The 26,894-nt window shown below is 43.8% G+C and overlaps 1 protein-coding gene across 6 annotated transcripts in view; it reads right to left on the reverse strand.

Moving 5' to 3' along the window:
- The window catches only part of MTCL1 (microtubule crosslinking factor 1), a 116,259-nt gene extending 108,987 nt beyond the window's left edge, over positions 1-7,272 (reverse strand). For all 6 annotated transcript variants that reach the window (XM_078391535.1, XM_072998811.2, XM_020793492.3 and 3 more), the window contains exon 1: positions 6,104-7,272. In XM_078391535.1, the coding sequence (XP_078247661.1) occupies positions 6,104-7,135 (1,032 nt within the window). In that variant the 5' untranslated portion in view covers positions 7,136-7,272. The remainder of the gene's footprint in view (positions 1-6,103) is intronic.
- Between the last annotated feature and the right edge of the window lie 19,622 nt (positions 7,273-26,894).

Below are 26,894 nucleotides of genomic sequence, written 5' to 3' on the forward strand. Positions count from 1 at the left end.
ACTTAGGACACAAACCATGTAAAACCATGTGGTGATTTAATACAAATATATTGCTCAGAGATGACAGAAACAAGCCTTCAGAGTTTTTCCCCCCATGTTTTATTTATTATACACTGCCTCTCTTTTTACTTGTAGTCACATGTTCTCTCCAGCCAGAAGGCTTCTTGGAGACCACTTGTGAAAAAGCCAAAGTACCTTTTTGATTGTAAAATTATAGTATCTTGGGTGTAAAATATAAAGTTTGGGAAATTTCCAATGATATTTCAAAGAAAAGAGGGGAGGGAGGAAAAATAGTTGCATTATAGAGCAAAAAGGTCTTCTGAAAATAGAAAAATTAGATTAATCTATGACTCATTTTGAACAGGACTGCCATGTTAGTCTGTTTCAGCAAAAGCAACAGAACCTCCTGCCACCTTAGAGGCAAATAAGTTTTATTTAATACAAACTTATGTGTACTGCAGTCTACTTCTCCAGTTGCATCTAAAAATTATCTTTTGGGTGCCACGTAATTCTTTGTGGATTACTTATATATACAGTAAAAGGTAAAGGTAAAGTAAAGGTTCCCCTTGACAATTTTTTTTTTTTGTCCAGTCGTGTTCGACTCTAGGGGGAGGTGCTCATCCCCATTTCCAAGCCATAGAGCCAGCGTTTTGTCCGAAGACAATCTTCTGTGGTCACATGGCCAGTGCGACTGAAACACAGAACGCTGTTACCTTCCCACCGAGGTGGTCCCTATTAATCTATTCGCATTTGCATGCTTTCAACCGCTAGGTTGGCGGGAGCTGGGACAAGCGACGGGAGCTCACTCCGTCGCATGAATTCGATCTTACGACTGCTGGTCTTCTGACCCTGCAGCACAGGCTTCTGCGGTTTAGCCCGCAGCACCACCACGTCCTTCTTATATATACAGTATATAATATATAATACACATCTCTGGGGAGTGTGGGTGAAACAGTATACAACCCCCATCCAGGACCCTACAAAGGTCAATCAGCAAAAGTACTGGCTCCTTACTTTGGTCTTGATCAGTATGAAGTTATTAGTCCTTAAACTGAATGAAGACCACTCTATCTAAGACAGAGGCAGCCACATCTACCCTCAGAACTAAATGAGAGTAGGTCTCCGATTCTTATAACAAGAGTTTAACACAGGTCAGGACAGCTAAGCCCCTTTCCCACTCTGCCTTACTTTGCTGCACTATTATCACTGAGCATGAGTCTGGATAAAAGTTCTTACAGCAACAGAGCGCAAGAAGGCGAAGTGTGGAGAACCTTTCCTCATTAGATCTCACATCCTGGTTGGAGACTGAGCAGATGAGGCTACCGTGTCACATCCACTTTGGGCAGTGGACTAATCCAGTGGTTCTTAACGTGGGCGATAATGCCCCCCAGGGGGCGATTTCATTTTTCAGGGGGGCATTAGAACGAAAAGGGGCGGCGTGGGGGCGCTGGAGCAGAAGGGGGCAGTAGGGGGGCGCTGGAGCAAGCCAAACCTGTGAAGATGGCTGCAGCCTTTTTACAATGCGCATGAATATATATTTTCCTCCAATCTTAATTTAGTTTCAGAGTTTTCGTCTTGAAATTTTTAGTTTCTGCATTGCGGTTTGTTTTTATGCCCTTTTTATATTTCTTTTTGCGTCTTAAAATTCGCTTGCAACTAAATCATTAAATGTTACTTTTGGGGGGCATTTCATTTTCTTGGAATTAAATTTTGTTTTCAGGGGTCATTGGATTTAAGTGTCTTAAATAAATAAATAAAAAATAAATAATTAAATAATAAGTAAATAAATAAATAAATATCATCACCGCGGGGAGGGGGGGTGATGATAACTTCCTCAATGGCTCAAGGGGGCGTTTCTTTCAAAAAGGTTAAGAACCTCTGGACTAATCCACTCTCACAAGGCAGTCACCAGATTGATGCCCATAATAAAATTTTTATGCTGCTTCTATAACTAATATGTATTATTTGAATTAAGAAGACTCTCCTTTTAGTCCTCAGTCTTTATCTAGTTTCTTTCACACAATACTGGCATAATCCCTCTGTAGACAAAATCCCCACAGACTCTGTGAGGAAAAGGCTACCAACTAATGCTTCTGTTAATCTAGACCAGAAATACTACAGTATTCATAAGTAGGAGAGTCAAGTGGTACAGTATTTGCGGTTACCCAATCAGCTCAGTTTCTTTTATTTATAGAGCCTTCTGAATGTAGCTTCATTGCTCTGTGCCAAAAGATCATATTGTAAATAAAACCCTGCAGAGGTCCCTCTGTAGCGTGTAAAAATCACTTAGTAGCATTCTGAACAGTAACTTCTATATATGGATGGGAAAACTTAACATAAGAGAAATAAATTGAAGCCATACGTTCACACTGACAGCTTTATCATAACTGTTCTGGCTCTTATGGTCCTGCTTAATACAGTATATTGAAGCACCTATGGGTTTTGTTAAAAAGCAAATATATAAAATGGACAGGAGAGTGGTACCATTAGTCTTTTGACTGTAGACTGGGGAAAGAAAAAAAAGATTCTTTCGGAATAAAGCAATTCAGCGTCTTCATCCTTTTATTCTTAAGATTTACAGAGAGGAAGCAAGCTGTATGCTGCTTATTTTTCTAACACTCCAAATTTACTTACTCTAGGAGTAGAATGTTATCTAAACTGGAGATGAAAGGCCCTTTTATATTTTTATTGTCATTTAAGCAGCACTCAAAATGTAGAATATGACCACATCTGTCGTACCTATTCCACCTCCTTTTTTCCTTTCCCTCTCTTTTCCCCATTTCCCACTTTAGACATTGTACTTGAAAGTTTCTCAATAGAGGTTGGCAATTCCTGGTATTCTGTGGCTATGTTTTCAGCAGTCTACCACATCAATCCTCTCCCCCTAGTTGCTTGACTATCCAACAACTGAAGCCAGGTTGGTTTGAAATTACCCTGGCATATGAGTCTGCAACAGTGTTTGGGAGGAAAAAAGTACCCTGGGAATATGGTTAAGAAGATATTGTTTTTTAGAATGTAAAACTGTGGTTTACAGGCGGGATTATATCTCTTTTTCAGAAATTAACCACAATTTCATTGATGGTTAAAAGGGTAAATAGAGAGGCAAGTATAGTAAGATATGCATTTGGGATGAGAGTCTTCTTTCAGAATCGTGTCATCTATCCATCAATGTAAACTTGGGCACAATTACTTGAGGGTAACTCTTATTTAAGCCAATGGACTTTATTTCTGAAGAAACATAGAGAGGTTCAAAGAAAGTCTGGATGCATTATACGCAGCAAACACATGCAGCACAAAATAGGCCATCAGCAATACACATTATTATATACTTGCTGAATTTAAATTAGTCTTTGTGAAATTCCTAGTGACTAGTGCTGGTGCAATACATGAAATTATCTTGTTCTCCAAACTCTTAATGTGATGACAACTCATTTGTCAAAAGAAATAGAAGGAAGATCTATAACCTTGGCTGCATGTAAAGCACCTGTTGTCTGCCTAACCATGCTTGAAAGCAAAATGGCCCAGCATATTGTGCATGAGAAGAGCTCTCACAAAAAGACAGCCACTTTCCTGTTCAACATAAAGTTATGCCAGTGTAAATGTGTTGGAGTTTACACCTGACAATGAGGAACTGCACTCTGCGAATGTGCAATGGATCCCATGTGCACAGCACAACTGATTGCTCAATACACTGGCAGTAGTGCTTCAAGGACAGCACTTCTGCCTTGGTACTCACACATCCACCATGGGCACAGTCTTAAACTCTGCATGCAGTTGCGCAATAGAATGTTGACCATAAAATTATAGAGCTTGAAGGGTCCCAAGGATCGTCAAATCCAATCCCCGGCCAAAGCACATCTATCAAAGAACTATAAAACCTCTGTCCAAAGACCTTTAATGAAGGACAGCCCTCTACCCTGCAAGGTAATCTATTCCACTGTTGAACAGTTCTTACCATCAGGATGTTCTTCCTAATACAGTCTAAATCTCCTTTCTTGTAATGGCAACCCCTTTATTTTAGGTTCTAACCTCTGGAGCCACACAAAACAGGTAATATGCAAGGCAGAGGTCTCATTCAGATGACTGATAAATTGCAGCAAATTGCTGTAAAAGTAAACCTATTCAAGGTTTGGACTCCATACTCTCTTCCCTCCCTCCTGCACAGCTGCAAGTATGGGTTCACTTCCATTTTCAATTGACCATAATTTAACTTCACATCTAGAAGAATATGTAAGCCTGACCTCAACACAACTTCATTTAGATAAAGATTAGCCATAGGTTAATCATTATATCCAAATGAGGCCAGAATGGAAAAAGCTTATTGGCTGCCTAAATGTAATTCATCATAGGCCTGTCACATTCCTGAAAACTTATATCAGCTGATCCTTTTCTGTTATCTGTGTTGCCTCAAAAAGCTTTCCTTGATTATCTTTTTGTGCAATAAATGTACTTTTGTCTTTCATTTTTGTGCACAGCCCTCCCACCTTTACTTAAGCTTTTCCATTCTATTTACAGAGCTATTACCTTTTTCCCAGTACTTTTGTACTCAGAAAAAATGTTGTACATCTCCCCTAGTTGAAGGATATAATGCTTCTGCAAAAGAAAACTGGAAGGCAGTAGGAAAAGAGGAAGGCCTAACATGAGTCAGATCAATTCAGTAACTGAAGCCATGGCCATCAGTGTGCAAGATCTGAGCAGAACTGTTAAGGACAAAATGTTTCTGGAGGTAATTAATTCTTAGGGTCGCCATCACCCTGGAGTGACTTGACAGCACACAAAACAGTTTTTTTATGTTGTTGTTTTTTGTAATATGGTGATATTTTACAATACTATTTTCTGACCTTTTTAGAAACGTACAGTATTTCTAATTTAAAGAGGAGGGGATCCAAAACAATTCCACTCCTCTCATGTACTTTCTTTTCTTTCTTGATTTATTTTCACTGTTGGCAGATTTGTAGCCCAGACATTTAAGAGGTTTTTAAAAATTCTTTGACAGATTTGCCCTCCCTTGATTCTGCTCAGTCTCTCACACATGTAGAACCTCTGACAAAATGCTGCATTTCCCCCCTAGCCTGTTATGTCTGGGTAGGGCATCACACTGCTGGCATGAAAAGGGGACGTAGAAAAACAACAGAAGAAGGGTCAAATACTACAGTATTGAGGCACACTCTCATGGATCATGAAAACAGGATTATCAGATCCTCTCTGCTAGAAATGTTATGCTTTTACCAGCTGTCTGGCAGGCAAGAAATCCAGAAAAAAAATATAGCCTGAAACTTCATTTCCGGGGCAGGAAAAGTCTCGTTCACATTTCTGCTAAACAGCTGTTAAAGGCCTTTCCATAAACATTCAGGAACAGTTATTAAAGTGTGATCTCTCACCTGTCACTTTTCTTGCAAACACACAATGATTTATAGTAAATATGATACACAAAGAATATAAAAATGAAGGTAACTTCTGTCTTCATAACCACACAATTACATGGTTTCCTTTACATGTAAGGAACGGACAACCCACTTTTAATACAGAAAACCCACCAGTGGTTTAAAAACAAGACAATGCACATCATAAACATATAAATCAGATTCTAACAGCAAAACATCTCTGATCTGTCAAAAAATGTTTTCACACATACACACTCTTCCTCTTTTCATAAAAAGTAGGGGTCTCTCTCTCCAACTTAACTGCTCTTCAAAGAAGATGGCTTGGAAGCGGGAGGGCAGGTGGGGGTCCATCTCTGCACCACCACATGGTAGGCATCCTGCCACCTCAAGCGATGAACAACTTCTCAGACCATCCCCTACAATTATCAGCGGCCTTCCCCTGAAGGGATGCCCCTCTCATTTCCAACAAGGACTTCTTATTCCAGAACTGCATAGACAGGGCAAGAACCCTCCCCTCTCCCGCCCTCGACACCCGACGGACCAAACCTCACACTCCACGTGGTGTCTGGGGTACCTCTCCATTTTCAAAAGTTACCCACAGCTCGGCAAACTCTATTCTCTCTTCCCCCCCCCTTCCCCGAGGGCGCCACCCCACCTTCCTGGGCCCCCAGCTGTCCCCTCAAGCCCCCTTCTTTGCCTCCTTGCTTCCCGCCGTTTACCTTGAGGTAATCGTTCTCTGAGCGAAGCTCTTCTATTTCCCTCAGCAGCTCCTCCTCATCCACCGCCAACGGTTTGTCGCAAGGAGGAATAACCACCGGGGGTTTGGCTCCCGGCCTGAGGCTCCCGGCGGACTGGGCACCTTTGGCGGGCGCTTTCTCCAAAGTTCGCGCCCCGGCCTCCTCATCGCCCGGCTGGGGCGGCTCCCCTTTAGCTCCCGAGGGAGCTGCGGAAGCAGGCGGCGCTGCTGGCCCTTTACTGGAACCGTCGGTGCCGGGCAGGGAATGCTGGGGGGCGACGCCCGGCCCCGAGGGGAGAGGAGGCGGCGGCGGCGGCGGCTGCTCGCGTTCTCGGTCGCTGGAGCCGGTGCCAGACTCAGCATCACTGCTGGCGGCCTGGGCGAGTCTCTGCTCGTCCGAGAGCGGCTCGGAAGGGCAGTCGGAGAGGTCGGAGCTGCTGTCTGTGTGGCTGATCCGGACGGCGGAGCCGCTGCCCAGTGCGGAGGCCGGGGCCAAGGAGCCCGCCTGGGCCAAAGGCGCGCATCGCTTTCCCTTCCGGCTTTTGCCAGACGGGTGGCCCGCCTCGCCTCCGGGCTGCCTCCCGCTGGCCTTGCCGCCTACCTGCTCCTGGGCCCGGGCCGCCGCCTTCTTGCTCGAGAGGGCGGATTTGGCGCTGCTCGCTTTGCCAGGCGCGCCGGCACCGAGACCAGCCGCCGCCGCCGCCGCCGCCGCCTTGGCAGCCTGGGCGCAGCTACGCCGGGAGAGGCGGCTCTGAGTGACCAAGAGCCCCGGCGACTGCGGACGGGCTCCCGCCTGCTGGGGCTGCGGCTTGCCCGAGAGGCTGGGCGATTTGGGAGGCACCGGCGGGGGTTTGGCGGAAGATGCCCGGCTGTGGAGATCCTTGAGGAAAGGTCTAGCGGGGGAAGGGGCTCGGTGGAGTCTCTTCTTCTCGGCGAAGGAGAGGTGAGGGCTCTGCGGGGACGGAGGCGGCGGCTTGAGAGATTCGCCGAGGCTGGCGCCGCTTAAAGTCTCCATAGTCCCGGCTGGTGGGGCAGAAGGAGCCGGGACGTGGCGGACACTTGAGGCGCTTCCCGTCCTTCCCAAGCGCCTGAATAACGGCGGGGGCGCCGACCCGACCGATAGATCCCGGCAGCGGCAGCAACAGAAGCTTCCTCTAGTTTTCCCGTTTGCTCTCTCATCACTCCGGCTTCTTTCTCACCTCCGGATCCCACACTTTTCCCTCGGCGGCGGTCTGGCTCAACCGCACGGTCCCTTCCTCCGCTTCTTCTTCTCCCCCACCGTCGGAAGCACAACAACAACAACACCTCACCCCCCCCCCCAGTTGCTGAGAGTCTTCTCTCCCTCCCCCCCCCCCTTCTCAAGACGCTCGGATGCAGCTTAAGTTAACGTTGCAGCCGGGCCACCCAGCTCGACTCTGCCTCTTCCTTGCCTCTGATGCTGGGGGTGTTTTTCCGTATTCCGGCTCCACTTCGCTGGCCCAACCCCGATCCATCACTCATTCATCCTGCTCGAGCCGCCCCGCTTCGCCCCATCCGCGGGTTCTCCCCCCCCCCTCCCTCCTCCTGCACCTTCCCATCTTCCCAGGCTCCTTCCTCCTCGCTTTAGCTCCTGAAATAGAGAAAACTGCAAACGCTGCTGTCTCCGGTATTGACGCTGCCCTCTCTGTGCGCATGATCCTCCCATTCTGTCACCCAGCCAACCTGTTCCAACGCAATCCACCTCTTCTCCCCCCCCCCACCAGCTCTCTGCGTGCGATTTTATTGGGGCTCCTGTGGCAGTTACAGGGCCTATAATAAACTTTGATGAGGGCAGGGGTGGAAATCTAATTCTGTAGTCATTAGAATGCATTGTTTCAGGCTCAACACTTCTGTGGTGTCTCTTGATCGACGAAAACAAGCTCTCTTTACACCACCAGGGACAGCAGTAGCAATAAATCTGACCGGCCACCTCTGCTTGCCTGCTGTAGCACAGGGTGATACAACAGCAGGTGTTTATATGGGCACCGGATACACAAGTAACAAGCAATTCATTGACAACATCACTAGTAACGTGACCTTGATGGCGATCCCCACATTGGTATCCTTGCAACTCAAACGTGATTTGTTTCAGTGAATTGGGATGCTTGGATTTGTAAGTGAAAAAAGGGTTTGGGTGTGTCTGTGCTTTGAATTTCAGAACTCGAACCTAACATTGTGTATAGTTTTCTCCAGCAGGGTCAAGCAGGCAGCCTCCTCAGGCAGCAAATTTTGGGTGCCTGGATCCCCGGCAGACTATTTCAGTGACAGGGATGGGAAGAAGTAGGATATTGTGTCTCCTGTGACAAAATAACTTGGCTGGCTTGAAGTGGGTGGGTGGAACTCTTTGTTGCTTTTTTTGTAGGCAGCAAATGTCTTGCACCAGCCCTGCATCTATTCCTCCATCCTCTCTTGTGAGACAGATGCAGAAGTGGCCTTCCCCATTGATTTCTGTGGGCCTACAGACTTCCTTGTGCATGTGGAATTCCCTATGCACTTTGGAATACACATAACGTGTAGGTTCAAATAATAGCAAAATGGAAGAGAAGCAATGGTTACAAACAGAAAAAAAAATAACATTCAGTATGTATTGTTTTGGTAATTATGGTAAAGCCACTGAGACTATTCTTCCAGAATTATAGTAACATATTACAAAATCATCAGCCATCAACCTGTCCTCATCCCATCTTTTATGTTGTTCTTTTGGGTTGTTCTCTATCAGACTTCTCAAGTAAAGAAATAGGGGTGCAAGCTAGAAGTCTTTATTTAGAACTAGGCCAAACAGTTTTGAAAAAAAAATTCAAGATACTTCAACCAAGGAACTGACAAGTTTAGAGTCTGTTTCTGTTTTTGTTCCTCCTTTTGATGAACATGATTCTTACAAGTAAACAAGAAAAGGGAAGAACAAAAACATAAGAAAGAGATGGAAATTAATGGGAAGACATTTTGGTACTGTGCCCACTGCAAAACTATAGACAAACTCTGTCGTATTCTGTCTTCTGAAAAGGAAACAGTTCTCATTTCCTATGAGTTATGTGAGACTTCACAGTCCAGTCTTCTTTGTAAGTTCTGTTTATTGGAATGGCACTTAGTTCCTGCCAATATGCACAAAAGTTTAATTTATTGTGCTCATAAGCCTTGAAAACAAAAGATGAGAGTACATCAGTAGTACCTGGAGTTTGGAGATGAAAACTATGCTGTTATTACAAGCCATTATATGAAGGATGGTGCCCATTTCCATTACTGAAATGTGGAAGAGTCTTATTAATCTTATTTGGTACAAAATGGGCTAATCAGTGAATAGCACCTTACTGAGGCTACCAGCTGAGATACAACCCCTAAGCACAATGAAGCATGTTTAATTAAAAGCTATACTGCTAGCATCAGCCTGCCACACCTTCCTATGGAAGGAGAGATGGTGAACTGGATTTTATGGGGCAGAGTGCTTTGAAGCCCAAACGCCACAAGTATTGTGGTCCCAAGCCATTTAACACTTTGACTTGAGCTTAGAACATATCAGGAGCCAGTAAAGGCAGTATAATAATGGAGCAATACAGAGAGGAAGACCACCGCATGTGTGTGTTGGATCCTTGTCCTTCCTGGTTTATAAAGCAGCCAGAAGGAGGGGGGATGAAGTGGGTAGATGTGCTAAATGCCTCCTTGCAGCAAGTTAGCCTGCCAGCATTCTTCAAGGAGGCAGCTGTAAAACCTTTGTTGACAAATCCCTCCTTGAATTTTTGGCCAGTCTCCAATTTTCCCTTTTTTGGCCAAGGTTATTCGAGCATGTGGTGGCTTCTCAGCTCCAAGGATTCCTGAATGAAATGGATTATCTAGGTCCATTTCAATCTGGCTTCAGGCCTAGTTATGGGACAGAAGCAGCTCTGGTTGCCTTGGTAGATTACAGTATCTATGTTGGTAACCGGACAGAGGTAGTGTGTCCCTGTAGGTTTTACTGGACCTCACAGTGGCTTTCAATACCATTGACCATAGTATTCTGCTGAACCATCTCTCTGGGATGGAAGGCACTGTCTTACGGTAGACTGGAGCATGGCATACTAATACAGTACTGTGAGCAGAGTGTGCCATTCTCTCTTACTTAAAGGGGAATTCAGGGAAGCCCAGCAATGGTAGGTTGACCTTAAGGAAAATACATTTTTTTTACACATCCAGGTTCCAGGTGTGAGTGGTGTCAACTGACAGTGTCACTTGCCTGAGAGAAACACTCTCACTGGGCACACTAGCTGGTGGGCAATCCAGCAGTCCCGTGGCCACCTTAGCCAGACCTTCCCAAAAAGACTTCTCAGCCCAAGAAGAAAAGGGGTGTTTCCTTTTGGCTTGCAGGGCTCCTAGAGGTACATCTCTATCTCTGCCCCTGCTATGTCCTTCCTCAGGAGTGGTGTTTCTGGAGGACAGGCCCCTGCCATGCTTGTTAACATAGTGTCTCTGAGACACGAGCAGAAGGAGGAGGTGTGCTGTCTCCTCTGGAGGAAGGCATGGACATTACAGAGGCTGAGATGAAAGGACTGACAAGGAGAATGGAGGCCAGTTGGAATTTGAATATGGAAGAAGTAGAAAGCCTGGGAAATGAAGAGCCAGAAAGGGGAGCAATTTTGGAAGGGAAGATAAGAAGGGTGTGTGTGGAGGGAAAAGGGCAACTGCTTCAGAAGACAGTTGGTGGGTAGCAGCAGCAGAAGAGAAGGGGAAAGAGGAGTGGTTGAAATTGTGAAAGTGGACCGATGGTCGGGGGAGTGGGTAACTCTCAAAGTAGAGAGGGTTAGCCCAGAGACGGAGCCCAGAGAGAGTGGTGGGAGCATGCAGTGAGAAAGCTTCCATACTGGAGAAAGAGGGAGCCCAAAAATCAAGAGAACAGAAGATGTCTAAGTCCCCCTGGGAGCAAATCTGGGAAAACCCAGCTACCACCCTGAGTCAGGAGAGATCTGGGCAAGAGGGTTTGGGAATCAGGTGTGGGATGGATCCTTCACAAGTGAGCCCCTTTGTTGAAAGAGATGTAGTTTCAATTCTTGTTGTGAAAGACTTCTTGTTGCTGGTTGGTTACTTGTTAAAAGAATTATGTCACAGACTATGAAGTTGCCACAAAATAGACCTGAAACCTGAATGAGGAACTTTTTTTCCTACTTTATTAAAGATACAAAAGAGCCTGAGTTGAATAATTGTAATAAATCTTTTGATAGCAAAGTGGAGTCATAGTCTGATGGTGTTGGACAATGGGAGGATCCTAAGGAGCAGGAGGGCTTGCCTGAACCCCACAGTGTATCAGAAAGTTTCCCCTGTTTTTGAAGGAGAGAGGGACTATAGAATACAACCGTTAGTTGTATTTAAACATGGCTAGTTTCTTCCTGTTCTTTGTGGCATCTCAGTGCTAGCCAAACTTTATTCACTAGCTGCTACTGAATGTAATGAAAAGTTGGGTGGCATTGCCCTCCCTTCTTGATGCTGTTTAATATCCATTGCCCTCTGTATAATTAATTCCAAAGTCCAAGGGGGTTGCTAGAACATACTCCTCCTTCTTCCACAAGGAGACAAACCTGTAGTGGAGCATGACTTTTAGCTTGCTGGCCAGGGCCACCAGGCAAGAAAACATGCTGTTCTCCATCTATGGAACGCCCCATCCACCTAGATTGTGCCCTCATTATGCCATCATTCATGCCAATCAAGCCCTGGAATATGGGGATCATGTGGCTAAGGATGGTTGTCTCCCCACTGAGGACCTGTGTTGCACTCACAAAGCTTCATAGACCCCGGTACCTGTGGTGTCCCACTCTTCTCCACCCAGAGGAGTAGCTACACTAACAGAAGTCTTCCGTGCCAAGTCATGGAATGTCCTTTACTGCTCCAGCACTCTTTCAAGCAGGTAGAAAGTGGAATTCCATTGAGTTGCCACATCCTGGCTTCAGTGGAGCAGTGGTAATCCCAGTTTTTCTTGCCTCTACTGCAACAGCTTACTCTCCCAAACACTATGGTGAAAATGCCTTGCCACCTTTCTGGTCCACTCAGTTATAGTAGATATTCATATGTCTTTGATACCATGAAAATCACCCCAAACTACTAGGTTGAGAGTGTGGTTCATACACCACACTCCTTTCCTCTTCCCAGCTTGCAGTGCTGCCACCATGTTTGACCCATTGTCTATGATAAACAGGCCTTCCCTGTGTCTTGCTAGACACTACTGCTGCAGCATGTCCCTCGGAGTCTCTTGAATGTTGTGAACTGTATGACTGCCCTCCATTACAACCATATTTAACAGGGCCTGCCTGTATCCTGTCCTTGTGTGTGGCCCTATGCTTGATGCCTCCACCTCCCACCCGGGTCCTGTCAGGGATAGATAAGCATTTTTTTTGCACCCTGGCTGCTCCAGATGTCACTAGTCAAATAGTCAAATCATAGAATAATTGAATTGAAAGGGCCTATAAGGCCACTGAGTCCCACCCTCTGCTCAATGCAGGAATACATGTCAAAACTGATCTGATAAATGGCTGTCCAATTTTCTCTTAAATGCCTCAATTTCACCTGTGCCCTGGCCAACTGCTGGTGCACCAGTTGCCTAACACTGCAATATAAATGTGGCACCATCCTGTGGCTATGGGTCATTCCGAATGGCAATTGGTAGTGAGATGTCAGTTTTGTCACAAACCTATGGAAACCAGTGTTCTCCATTAGAGAGAATTGCTGGTCATCCAGGGCTATCACCTTCTCTAGGTAACAAGTAATTGTGGGATTTTTATGTTTGCAGGAGACCTTCTTTTTGCACCACTCCAAGCTCCCCCAGAGTAGCCTAAAACTTATTATTGAGATGTAGGTCTGGCATTTGCTACATCCCACCTCTTGCTATTTGACCATCTATGTTCCTGCTTCCCTGGGCTGGTGGCTCAAGCTCTGCCCTTTAATGACTCTTACCCGTCACAATAAGGAAACAACTTGCCTCAATAGTAACCATGTCATTTGCCAGCAGCGATGCCCTGTGCTGAGTCTTCCAGTAGTTGACCATGCTACTATTGGAGAGGTAGCCATCTCCTTGGCAGACACACACACACACCCTGTACTGCTGCCTGCTGCTCTTTCATAATGTCAGTGATGAACAAGACTGCAGGGGACAGATTTTTGGGGGTGTGTGGGGCTCATAACAGCAATTGTAGGCTTCCTTTCCCCTCTTCCTCTCTTTTTCCCACTCCTCCCTGTAGAAGCTGTTGCAGTGGGTGCAGGCAGCATTCCAGTAGCCTTCCTAAGTGCCTGCTTCTACTACATCTACATCTCATACTACCTCTAGATTCTATCTAAAGTACTGTACAGCATCTGATTCTGCTAAAGTACAACACAAACCCTTCCAATTAAAATCAGACACACACACATGGAGACACAAAATCTATTAACTGAACATATCTGTTTATAACAAAATCTTATTCCCTTGCCTGATATATCCCAAAGGGGCCAAAATCTAATATAATACTTCCTTTTCGGTTTAAAATATAATACTCTATAAATCTTCTAATCCTAAATCTTATTCCTAACTATATTAAGTAACCAGTATATAATATGATGTAGTTAATGTAAATGTAAGTTAAGGGTTCAGAAAAGAACAGAGAAAAAAACTGCTACAGTGCAGGCTTGCACCAGAGAATATTTTAACAATAAATGCTCAGTAGGTTTATGAGCAGCTATATCTACTTTTTAGTTGGAAAGAACCAAGGTGAAAAAATACCTTCTGGTGTCTGTGCCTGCTTCTAGATTTCATTGGTGCAGACCACTGTTTCCTCTAAGCTGTGCACACGCATGTGTGCACAGAGCCCCATTGAGGCTGCACACCAGCAGCTGGTGTTGACACCTGTTTAGTTCTGATTTCAGATGAAACCCTGCCTCCCAACATGCGCACAGGGCTTCTGCACAGCAGGGCTGAAAATCAGAGGGGAACGTTGGTGCAGACTGACATTATTCACAAGTTTTGCTCTCACCCCAGGACCTCTCCCTCAGGAAACCCATGACAACCCCAAAGGAGACACTGAGTTCTTTGCCCTCATTATCCTTTGTGCCAGATTGTCTTTAATTTTTTTCATTTCCCAAAAAATCACTCCTGGATGTTTGAGAAATAGATTTCACTTTCATTTCTTTCTCTAGCAAGCAGAAACCTAGTCTTTTACTTTCTAATCTATAGGAATAAATGGGACTCCGAATATTAGGAATTGTTATTACAGATATTTGGAATTATTGAATTCACATTGGATATGTTTGAAAGCTTAGAACGCTAGTGCACTAGCTGTGCCCATTCCTTGAGACATCCAATTTGGCTACAGTGATACATACCTTAGTTTTATCCTGTTACTGCAGCACATTCTATGTGAGGGTACCTTTGAAGATAGTTTGGTATAAAATGCTGCAATCAGATTGTTGACCTGTGTTGGTTACAGGGAGCATATACTATATCTCTCTTGCTGCTTAAAGGAGACAGCTAATGCGCCAGCTTAACCTAAGGAAATCTACTGTTGGTCACAAGTGCCACATGCTTCCCCCTCAAATTTTGAATTATATATTTGCTTCATTCACCATATTATAGTGCAGCCTTATCCAGAAGAGAATATTTCCCCTGGATTTAGCAATCCCACTCATTAACAGTAGTTCTATAGAGCAGTGTTCCCCAACCTTTTTCGGACTGCGGACTGGTTGGGGGGTGCTGGCTCCCTGTGCGGACCAGTTGGGGGGTGGGGGCAGCCAAGTGCTCACGGGTGCGTGTGTCGCACTTGCGGAGGGGTGTGATGAGCTTGTGCGCATGCGTGACATGCCCTTGCACTTGTGTGTGACACACCCACCACCTTGAGCGGAGGGGAGGTGGCTTCACCATGGCGGCCTGCTCAAGCCTGGGGGACCTTGAGCTGACGGGCAGAGTGCCTGACCCAGGCCTTCTGGGACAAGGGCTTCCGTGCATTCTTGGCCAAGTACGCCGCCGAGGTGGTGGCCCTGGAGTGCCAGCGGGTGCTGCAGACCAGCCAGGCTAGCCTCCGCCGCTGCTACCTCAATCTCTGCATCGCCTTCCACCTTGATCAAAGAGTTCTGGCAATGGCGGTCATGAGCCTGGACTCCTCGCCTTCCCTGCAACCAGTGGCAGCTCAGTTCCTTGCGGCTGCCCAGAGGCAGCTGCTGGTCCCTACCACACTGCCTGGCCCCCAGCCGCATGTAGGGGCGTCTATAGCGGGGTGGTGGGAAACCCTTCTCCATTCTCCTCCTCGAACGCAGGGCTCCACTGGAGTGACAACGAGGCGGGTGAGGGAGGTCAAGCCAGTGTGTGTGTTGGGAAATGGGGAAGCGGATGGGGGTTTGGGCACCGACCTCCATGGGCTCAGAGGACTCCTCTTCCTCCTGCTCGAACTCTTCGTCTGGGCTGAAGCTGAGCTTGCCCAGGCCTTCCCCGTCCGGTTCCTGTGGGGCCCGCTCATCATAGCGAGGTGACAGAGGGCTAGGTGGTCTAGGAGTGAACCAGTGCCAGCCTCGCCTCTCCGGGGCGACCCCAGGCTGCATTCTTTGGGGAGTGCATGGTGAGGAGCGCTGGGAAGGAGCCCACCGAGGGTCCTCGTGCCGCCTCCCCTCCCTGGGGGCTTCCTTCCCGCCCAGAAGTGGCTCACCCACTCCCTCATGGGAAAAGCCAGTCCCTGGCCAGTGCCATCTTGTGTACGCCCCATTGCCCAGCAACAAGGGAGGGCACGCTGCTGGGCCTGCTGGGAGATGGAGTCTGTGTGCCTTGCTGCAGCCCATGGGAACTGTATTTCACCCAGTCAGACTCTCCTCCCCCGAGGTCATCGCCCTCTGTTCTGGCTCTAGCCTGCTCCTGGCCGCTGGTGAAGGCTCCTGGCCTGGGCTTTGCCAGGACCAGTAGGACGACCACCAGCTGCCCCTTCCACCTTGATCAAAGAGATCTGGCAGCGGCGGTCATGAGCCTGGACTCCTCGCCTTCCCTGCAACCAGCAGTGGCTTGGGTGGGTCGGCCCGAGTGCACCTGGCTGCAGCCGCTGGTCCCTGCCACACTGCCTGGCCCCCAGCTGCGAGGAGCTGAGCCGCCGCTGGTTGCAGGGAAGGTGAGGAGTCCAGGCTCATGACTGCCACCCCTAGATCTCTTTGATCAAGGTGGAAGGGGGTGCAGAGATTGAGGTAACACACTTCCGTGTCACACTTGTGCACATGCGCACGAGCTCAACATGCCCACCAGCAAGTGCGACTCGCCCCCACGTGTGGGCGGGTGGGGGGCAATGATCCAGGGCCCAGTTCAAGGCAACCCACGGACCGGCACTGGGCCGTGGACCGGGGGTTGGGGACCCCTGCTATAGAGAATAATGCAAGGTTGTCATTTCCTAAAACTCCCTGGCCTAGCTGGAAAAAAGAGAGATAAATATTATCTGCATATTGGTGACACTGAACCCTCAATCTCTGAGTGTTTTCTGAAGGATCTTATGTAGATATTAAACAGCACAGCAAAAGCTGCATCCTTGTGAAACTCTGCAGGTAAAAATCTCAAGTCCTTGAAACCAGCTTCTAAAACTGATCTTCTAGGAATGAATGGAAGTTGTTATTCTCATATTTTATTTCCACTGAACAGATACAGACTGAATCATACACAGAAAGGAAAAGACTTAGGAAACACATTTAATTAGTAATAACTAACCTGAATGCTATTCACTTCAATAGTTCTGTTTTGGATATAATTAGAATCACAGTCCTAACTAGCCAAGATGACTGAAGGTCTGATGAGTTCTACTAGGTCAACTGAACCTCTTCCAGCTTAGAAATCTTAGATATTCCTTAGGACTGCCCTTGCATTGGACTAACGTCATGCTTTCATAGCCGTTGTATCTTTGAACTAGAGCACTGGTTCTTAACCTTTGTTACTCAGATGTTTTTGGACTGCAACTCCAAGAAGCCTTCACCATCAGCTCTGCTGGCTGAGGTTTCTGGGAGTTGCAGTTCAAAAACACCTGAGTAACAAAGGTTAAGAACCACTGAACTAGAGGATATTTGGGTCTGACATAACTGTGTTCCTTCTTCTCTCCACCACAACTCTGCTGTTCTGCTGGCAGATATTTGCTGTCAGATCCCTAAAATCAGTCAGGAGAGCTGAAACTATGGGTTATTCTGAAAGAAATGGGTGTACCTCAATACTTGATTGTCCTAATGTGCAGTTTCTATTGTGAACAAGAAGCTACTGTTAGGGCAGAATTTGGACAGACATAATGGTTTCCTATAGGCAAAGGTGTCAGACTAGGGTGCCTTTTTATCCCCTTATCTGTTCAGTCAGTATGCAGAACATATACAGAAGGCCAGACTAAATTCAGATGAAGGAGGGAGGAAACGGGAGGAGGAAACATCAGTAGTTTAAGATCTGAACATGGCAACCATCTTACCGGCTGAAAGCAGCAATAACTTGAAAAGACTTTTAGTGAAAGTGAAAGAACAAAATGCCAAAGCAGGACTGCAGATGAATATTAAGAAGATCAAAATCACGACAATAGAATAACCACACAACTGTAACATTGACAATGAAGAAATTGAAATAGTCACAGATGTTGCATATGTTGGCTCTATCGTCAATTGAAATGGAGACTGTAGCCAAAAAATTCAGAAGAAGGCTGAGACTCAGAAGGCAGCAATGAAGGAACTAGAAAAGATCATCAAGTGTAAGGATGTGTCACTGGAGACCAAGGCCAAGATCATTCACTATCGTACTTCCAATCACCATGTATGGATGCGAAAGCTACACAGTTAAGAAAGCTGACAGAAAAAAAAATGATTCATTTGAAATATGGTGTTGGAAAGAGCTTTGCAGATACCCTGGATTACGAGAAAGTGGGTCCTAAATCAAATCAAGCCCCAATTATTTCTGGAGGTTGTCCTATTTTTGGGCACATCATGAGATGATAGGATCCTCTATAAAAACAATAATGCTCGGAAATGTCGAAGGCAGCAGGAAAAGAGGAAGACCAAATATGAGATGGATTGACTCCCTAAACGAAGCAACAGACTTGAGTCTACAAGAGCTCAATAGGACTGTTGAGGACAGGACATTTTGGAGATTTGCACATTCATGGGGTTGCCATAATTTGAAGGTGACTTGACATATAACAGCAACAAAGGTGAGTAGTGAGTTCTGCCAGCGCATGTGCATTTCTGCTGGCATAAGGGAATTTTTGCAAGCTGGAAAAGGTTCTCTTGTGTTCCTAAACTCCCACTGCCAACACATATTGAAATAGGAATTGTGGTGTAGGACTGGATCCAACCTTTTTACTTTCTGTTTCAGCTACTAAAAATTCTGTGCTCTCTCATGTTCTGGTGAAATTGTTTATTACTAGTCTCTCTCTCTCTTCACCATGGCCCTTAGGACTAAATAAATTAGTTTCATTCCCCACCACCTCTCCTTATTTTATCTTCACAACAAGCTCATAAAGTAGAAATGCAGCCTAAAATTCAGGCTGAGATATAGTGACTGTCTCCCTGCTGTTTGAGAGCTAGTGAGTTGGGTTCCTTATTTAGCAAGGATAGCACTTTGTAAGGAAGTCTGGTCAGCTGGTAGTTTTGGTCCTCTTATCTTTTATCCCAAGTGATTAGGCCATGTTACAGGATGGTAGTTCATTCTTACAACTACAAAGCATTGTAACTAGAATTGAGCAATAAGGGCCATCTCAAGACCAGTACTTGGGTCTGATGGCTGAGCAACTGCTTTATTCCTGGGTCAGAGACCAGGGCTTGTGAAGGAGATGCTTATCAATTTTATTATTATTCCCATGTTTGTTTAGTGGCATAGAAAATGTTCTGATCATTTATAATCCCATGCCTCTGTTTTCAAAGCCTGAACTATTATAGGAAACAAAGGTTGGTATTACTACTCATGCAGTAAAATGGGCCAGAACATTTTGCATTTGTTTGTGTGTAGAGCTTTGGGTTAGGAGAGGTTGCTTAGTGACAGTCTCCGTTGTTAACAATTCTATTCAGTAGGCTTTTTTCCTGATTCAGTTGTTTTTGTTTTCTGCTCACCAGGGAGAAAGGTCTTATGAGCCTGATTTAAATACCCAAACAATACCTAACACTCCAAGTGTTACTTTTGTCCTCCAGTTGATATAATGGGCCACAATCTGTGTGCTGTTGTAACTAATAATAGTCAGCCTTGTTCTTGCCAAAAAAATGTGGTTTCCAAAGGAAGTGTCTTCCAGGGTTGTCATTTTCGTTGCAATATGATCCTTCTTGTTCTTATTTTGTAAGCTTGTGAATCTCATATACTGGGTGGGACCATCATTTAAGCCTAAACACAGCAAAAGAGATGAGCAAATATAAGTCACCCCAGATCAACCATTACAATTGGCAGCAGCGCAGGTATGTCCAAAGTTCATTACCACCTGAGGCTAGAGATAAGATGGTCATGGCACCTTTCCATATACAAAAGCTAGCATTACTTCAGCATTGGTAATGCATCATCCTCCATGACACCTGAAGGCAACAGGCCACTTAAGCAGGTGAGGCAGAAATACTGTCATGCACTGCACTGTCTTGTAAGGAAGGAGAAAAGTTATGGAATTGGATGGAGCAGCTGGAGGGCTGATACTATTGCCTCTCAGTATCTATGTTGTTGTTTAGTCATTAAGTCATATCTGACTCTTCATGACCCCATGGACCAGAGCACGCCAGGCCCTCCTTGTCTTCTACTGCCTCCCAGAGATTGGTCAAATTCATGTTGGGTCAGCTTCAATGACACTGTCCATCCATCTCATCCTCTGTTGTCCCCTTCTCCTCCTGCCTTCACACTTTCCCAACATCACGGTCTTTTCCAGGGAGTCTTCTCTTCTCATGAGATGGCCAAAGTATTGGAGCCTCAGCTTCAAGATCTGTCCTTCCAGTAAGCACTCAGGATTGATTTCCTCAGCATCTGTAGCTTGAGCTTGTTGTTTAACTCTGCCTACTGGTAAGAATGGCCCTACAGTCATCTCATTATAAAAAACATTTTATATCTGGCTTGCATAGTCTGTAAGAAGCCCCTCTCCCCATTTAACATTGGTAGTATCATCTCCAAATTTCACCCAACAGCTTTCATCTCATTCTCCCAGTAATAAGGGGACAGAATCCAATTTGTTATTTTCTTATCTCTCAGTAGTACAAATAAAGCAATATAGAAGGAATTATCTGGCACATAGATGGGACAGATACTTGGGTTGCCTAAAATTTAAATGTAAGTTCAAATCAGCATAGCTAGTTGGCAATCCCAGAACTAGAAATGGCTATTACTTTTTGGACTACAACTTTCATGTTTTATGTGCAATTTTGGGAATCATAGTCTAAAACCTAACTTTTCTAAGCTGTACAGATAGCATTCAAAACAACACACCTATTATTTGATAGTTATATAGTAGTTATTTTACTGAGACCCACTGTCTTGGCTTTCTTTACTTTTGATAACCAGTTATACATAAATCAGCTTATAAGAGGCTAGCTGGAAGAGGAAACTATATTTAGATAATCCAAATCTATCATAGGGGAACATAACTCATAATTGAAATCTTCATGGTTAGTGGGTGACCTCTATGCAACTTGGTTATATTTGGAGTTTGCTATGGCTTCCAGACAGGCATCCCATCATAATGATAAATACATGATTCATTCTATTCAAGATGTGAGGCCACATCAGCCATGCATGGCCCAAACCTGTCATTACACAGAGAAAGAAAGGTGAAAAATGAGAAATACCAGTGGTGAGGACTCACGTAACGGAACTTGCTGATAAGTTGGACTTACATTGCCCTGGTGACTTGACTTAAACATGACTTGTGTTTTTTTTAAAATAACTTTTAAATAACTATTTTTTTGAAATAACACATGACTTGGAACCCATCCATCCGTCCATTTTTTCTGTTATTTTTAATAGGGACGCAGGACTTGAGACTAAAGACTCGGACAAGATTTGGGACTTGGGACCAAAGACTTTCCAATATACCTGGGAAATACATTAAGTAACAGCAAGGTATCAGGAATAGATTTTAAATAATTTTCAGGGAGTTTCCAAACCTATATTTTGTTCCTAATTTAAAAGTCTGTACATGGGGCTCTTTCAACATCACAGACCTTTCAACATCACAGTAATCCGAGTTTATGCACCCAACCACCCATGCTGAAGAGGCTGAAACTGACCAATTCTATAAAGACTTAAACACCTTCTAGAACTGACGCCAAAGAAAGATGACCTTCTCATTACAGGGTACTGGAATGCTGAAGTAGAGAGTCAAGAGATAAAAGGAACAACAGGTAAGTTTGGCCTTGGAGTTCAAAACGAAGCAGGGCAAAGGCTAATAGAGTTTTGTCAAGAGAACAAGCTGGTTCTCTTGACAAAACTGTTTTCCAACAGCACAAGAGGCGACTCTACACATGGACATCACCAGATGGGCAATACCAAAACCAGATTGATTATGTTCTCTGCAGCCAAAGATGGAGAAGCTCTATATAGTCAGCAAAAACAAGACCTGGAGCTGATTGTGGCTCTGATCATCAGCTTCTTATAGCAAAGCTTAAGATTAAACTGAAGAAAGTAGGAAAAACCACTGGGCTAGTCAGGTATAATCTAAACCAAACCCCAGTGAGAGCTGGACCATAAAGAAGGCTGACCACCGAAGAATTGATGCTTTTGAATTGTGGGGCAGGAGGAGACTCTTGAGAGTCCCCTGGACTGCAAGGAGAACAAACCTATCCGTTCTGAAGGAAATCAACCTTGAGTGCGCACTGGAAGGACAAATCCTGAAGCTGAGGCTCCAATATTTTGGCCATCTCATGAGAAGAGAAGACTCCCTGGAAAAGACCCTGATGTTGGGAAAGTGTGAAGGCAAGAGGAGAAGGGGACAACAGAGGATGAGATGGTTGGACAGTGTCATCGAAGCTACCAACATGAATTTGACAAAACTCTGGGAGGCACTGGAAGACAGAAGGGCCTGTCATGCTCTAGTCCATGGGGTCATGAAGAGTCAGACACGACTTAACGACTAAACAACAACACATGGGGATCATGCAACAATATTTCCCTCCATTTAAAAAAAGCTGTATTTCTATAAGGTTTAATACAATTGAGGCTTTATACATTGGTCCTTGACTAAAGCCCCCAAGCATGATTGTAATGTAAATAATTATAGTATTAATTTAATAAGAGGACATAAAAAGTACCACCGTATAACTTCCATTACCTATAGGAACAAAACTGCTAATATATGTTTTGTGTAATTTGAAGAGCAAGCCTGCCATATTAACTGTACTTCTCTATTCATGTTCTTGCTTGCTGCCGGATGCCCTTCTTGCTGGCCATTCTTTAAATAAGTGGATGATTTAATTAATCAACTGGTTACATCAGAATAGTATGAAATAAAAAAGGAAATAGTATTTTGCTTGAACAAAATACTATTTATCCATACAATAGTCTTAAATGTGTTGACTTAGGTTTGTTCCTTAAAATGTACCTGGTTAGTGCTTGAAGTTCCTGGGTTTTTTTACCCCAAACAGAGGCAAACAGAAACAGCCACTCTGTGGCTGGTTTGTCCCTTTTGCAAGACAAGCTTTATTTCTTTCCCTGGTTTGTCTCAAGGGCCAGAATTTAGTGCATTGTCCTTTTTAAACTCATTTTCAAGGTCAAAGCCTGGGCCGCAGTTCTCAGTTATTTTGTGTTTCTTTTGTGATTTGCCTGTTTTGTTTTTGTGTGTTTTTTGTTTTGTTTTGTTTTGTTTTGTTTTGTTTTGTGCCTGTTCAATGACATAGCTGGGACCCAGGGAAAATCCAAAGCAGCAGAAGAAACAAACAATAGAAAGTCACTTTCTCCCCATCTCTTAAACCCTAAATGTGTACGTTAGTGGTTTTCTTTGACTACCCTGCCTGCTTCCCTCTTTCCCTCCTTCCTATCTCAAAGGAGGGGGGTGTCTTGGAGAAGATTGGAATGTGAGAAAATTGCTTCCACTATGTCTTTCTCTGTTTTTAGGTCTTCTTTTTTATGGATGAAGATATTAGTAAATCTTGAGCCTTGAAGAAAAGTACAACCGGGGGGGGGGGGGACAGAACAAATTGGGCCCATCTGGAAAAGTCCTACATTTAGACCTAGACATGCATTACAGAGGGTAGTGCTGACAGCACTAGACAACCTGACACAAGGTTTAATCTCAAAATGTAATTATTGATGTACTATTAGTTAGTCTCAAATCCATTCAAAATATGTTGCTCAGAAATCAGTTGCACTGACTAGAGCTGAAGCATTTCCAGATGAAATAATTTCATTCAGCTAAGAAAATAAGTTACCATGCCTTCAGCATTATTATCATATAAATAATAACAATGTGCCGTCAAGTCAATTCGGATTTATGGTGACCCTTTTTAGGATTTTCCAGGTAGAGAATACCCAGAGGTGGTTTACCATTCCTTTCTTCAGAGCTGTGCAGTTTGCCCAAGGCCACACAGAGGCACAGTGGGGAATTGAACTCCCAGCCTCTGGTCACAGCAGCCAGATACCTAAACCACTAAGTTATCCAGCCTAGAATTGTATGTACAGTTCTTATTCTGACTGTTTTGCCTAACAACAACATGTTCTGTTTGCTTGCAATATGTTTGCTTGAAAGGAGATGTTTCCACTTAACAAGAGATTACAGCTGACAAACCTGCTGAGACATATTGTAATCAAATGATAGCTCAGGAAGCAGTGTAGAGCAAGAAAATATCTATCTGCTATAGCTCTGTGTTCATGTTAGCCCAGAATACAGCATGGTATCCCATTAGCCAAAGGACGGTTCAGGAAAAGGATCTTGTTGGCAAGCACTCTTGCTTTACTAGGGTACAGCACCTGTGTTTGAATGAAGAATCTGTTATTGTAAAGGAGTGTGTATGTATCCCTGTCTTCAAGAACTCAACACATCTAAGTAACCCAGAACTTTCCAATTAAACAGTTACAGTCAAATGCTATTTGGTCTCTTCAACTTGAATAGCAGCAGAATGTGAAACAATTGCAGTACATCTACAAGATTTCCTTGGTTTGGGGGGTTCTGGGAGTTGTGGTCCGAAAAGAAAACTTTTCTGAGCCTTAGTTTTAACAGTTGTGAAAGTTCATTGGATTGGATCTAGAACAGTCATGGTTGTTGCAGACCCATTGAAATCAATGGGACCTATGTTATAGAATCATAGAACAACTGAGTGGGAAGCAGCCTATAAAGCCATCAAGTTCAGCCCCCTGCTCAATGCAAAATCCAAATCAGAGCAGATGTGACAGATGTCCAATTTTCTATTGAATGTTTCCAGTGTTGGAACACTCACCAGCTCCTGAGGTAATTGGTTCCATTGTCACACTGCTCTAATAGTTAAGAAGTTTTTTCTGCTATTCAGCCTAAATCTGGCTTCATGACAGACAGATTGGCTTCATTGGGTCTTCTCAAAGCATGTGGACTGAGTCTGGATTTAGCACCTTATCTTCAGGAGTAATTCTGAGTTAGGAGTAAAATGGCTTCTTCGGTCTGCAAAAAAATATATATGCCAACATAGTGGAACTTTTCTTTTCATCCTTCTCTAAAAAATCCCCTCTAGTATTATAAACTGCTTCTGAAACTTCACAATTTCAAAAACAGGAGGGCTCAGACTACATAATATTGAATTATATTACATCAGAGATCAGCTTAGACACATACCAGATATTATTGTACACAATAGAAACCTAATATGGAGAGAAATGGAAATGTTAGACTACCCCAATAGATTGGAGGGCTTCTTTTTTAAAGAAAAAAATTGTAGAAGAGATAAGGAGAACAACTAATCCCTTTTTGATGAATATGTTAGAGTGTTGGAATAATCATAGATATATATATTGAGCTCGCCTATCCCACCTTTGCAACAAGTAGTGGAGATTCAGAGTTTCCCCAAAAGTCTTAAAATTAAACTTAAGTATTAATAGAGAAAGGGATAAACACAATAAGGAGTTGAATGAAAAAGACTATAGATAAAAATACTATAAAAGAAATTTGGGGGGAAAAAGAGGGAATATCCTGGTTGAATATACTCTAAATGGAAATTTGGACAAGAGAGCGGACTAGAAAAATAGGTGAGATTAGGAAACTGACAAAATTTGATTATTGAACAAAGACAAGATCAAGAAGAAGGAAAGAAAAGGAAGGAAAAGTTAGCTCAATTTATAAGATTTTAGTACATTCTAGATTCAAAGAAGTGATGATGAATAACCAGTGGCAGGAGGATTTTGAGGAAGAGATTAAAGGAGAGGATTGGAATAAGATATGGTCACAAATAATAATGAAGAATATGTATTTAAGGGTTAAAGAAAATTGTTATAAGTAGCATATAAATGGTACATTACTCCAATAAGACTGAATACAATAAATAAAAATATACCATCTCAATACTGGAGATGTAAAAAGGAAAAAGGAACTTATATGCATATGTGGTGGACATGTGAAATAAGAAAGAAAGAATGGGTACTAGTTTTTAAAGAAATTAGAGAAAATATTGGATATGGTATTTAGATATCACCAATTACTGCCCTCCTAAATATAATTAAGAATGATCATCTTAAAAAAGAACAGAAAGAGTTAATTGTTATAACAGTTACAGTAGCACAATTAATATTTGCAAAGAACTGGAAAACAGACAAACAAATTAATCTGGAAGACTGGTATAAAGAATTGTGGAGTTTTTCACAAAGGCTTTCATGGCCGGGATCTAATGGTTGTTGGCTTTTTGGGCTCTTTGGCCGTGTTCTGAAGGTTGTTCTTGTTAGGAAGAACAACCTTCAGAACACGGCCAAAGAGCCCGAAAAACCCGCAACAACCAAATGTGGAGTTTAGCAATTAACAATAAATTAACACGTGAAATGAAAATAAGAAGAGGAATTCTAAAGTCTAATGATTTTAAAGATGTATGGAGTTTATATTTGGAGCATGCTTTTTTGAAGGAGAAAGGCTATATGCCAGAAAAAGAATCAATGTATTTTTGGAGGGGTATGGGATGAAAAGAGATATAAATGGATACTTCTGGTTACCTAGTCCCAAGGATGAAGGCAGCACAGGTGGGGATAGTCCAATGTGTATTGTATGTAGTTATTATTGTATTTCTTTTTTTAGTTTTAATATCAAATTAATTTTTTAAAAAAATTAAAAAGCAGTTCACAATGCACAATTCATAAGATTATGACAGCAAAAAGCCTAAAAACATGAAGCTGAACCCTTGCTCTAGACCTACCATTTTTTCACACTTATTTTCAAATGGATATGGTTTCCCATAGATTGCAATGGCCAGTAACCTTTCGTTTGATAATTCCAGTGATTGTCATAGGATGAAAAGCACAAATGTACGACATCATGAATGCAGAAAGATTACTGAAACAGTTCACATTCCTTTCATAATCCAGTTACTTTTTCCATTCCTACATACAAAACAGTCTGACAAATTACCCCTGGAGCTACTCATATAAAAGCAATCATTTTACAGCAAATAACAGGTAAGCTGCTACCTATTATACTCTTTCCGAGAAATGGGTGGAGTAAGAAAACCTGCTAAATAGAGGGTGCAGGTAGCTAGACTGCCATTTCATATTTTCTGTCTTTTTAAAAAAGAGGGGTAGCTGTTTTTTCACTGCACCAGGTGTGCACAGCAGTGAAACAGCCCATATCTAGCAAATTTATTAAGGCTGAAATTCATAGAATCATAGAAAAGTGAAGTTGGAAGGCGCCTACATGGCCATCAAGTCCAGCTCCCTGCTC

The sequence above is a fragment of the Pogona vitticeps genome, chromosome 4, assembly GCF_051106095.1.
Source record: "Pogona vitticeps strain Pit_001003342236 chromosome 4, PviZW2.1, whole genome shotgun sequence".
Taxonomy (NCBI): Eukaryota; Metazoa; Chordata; class Lepidosauria; order Squamata; family Agamidae; genus Pogona; species Pogona vitticeps.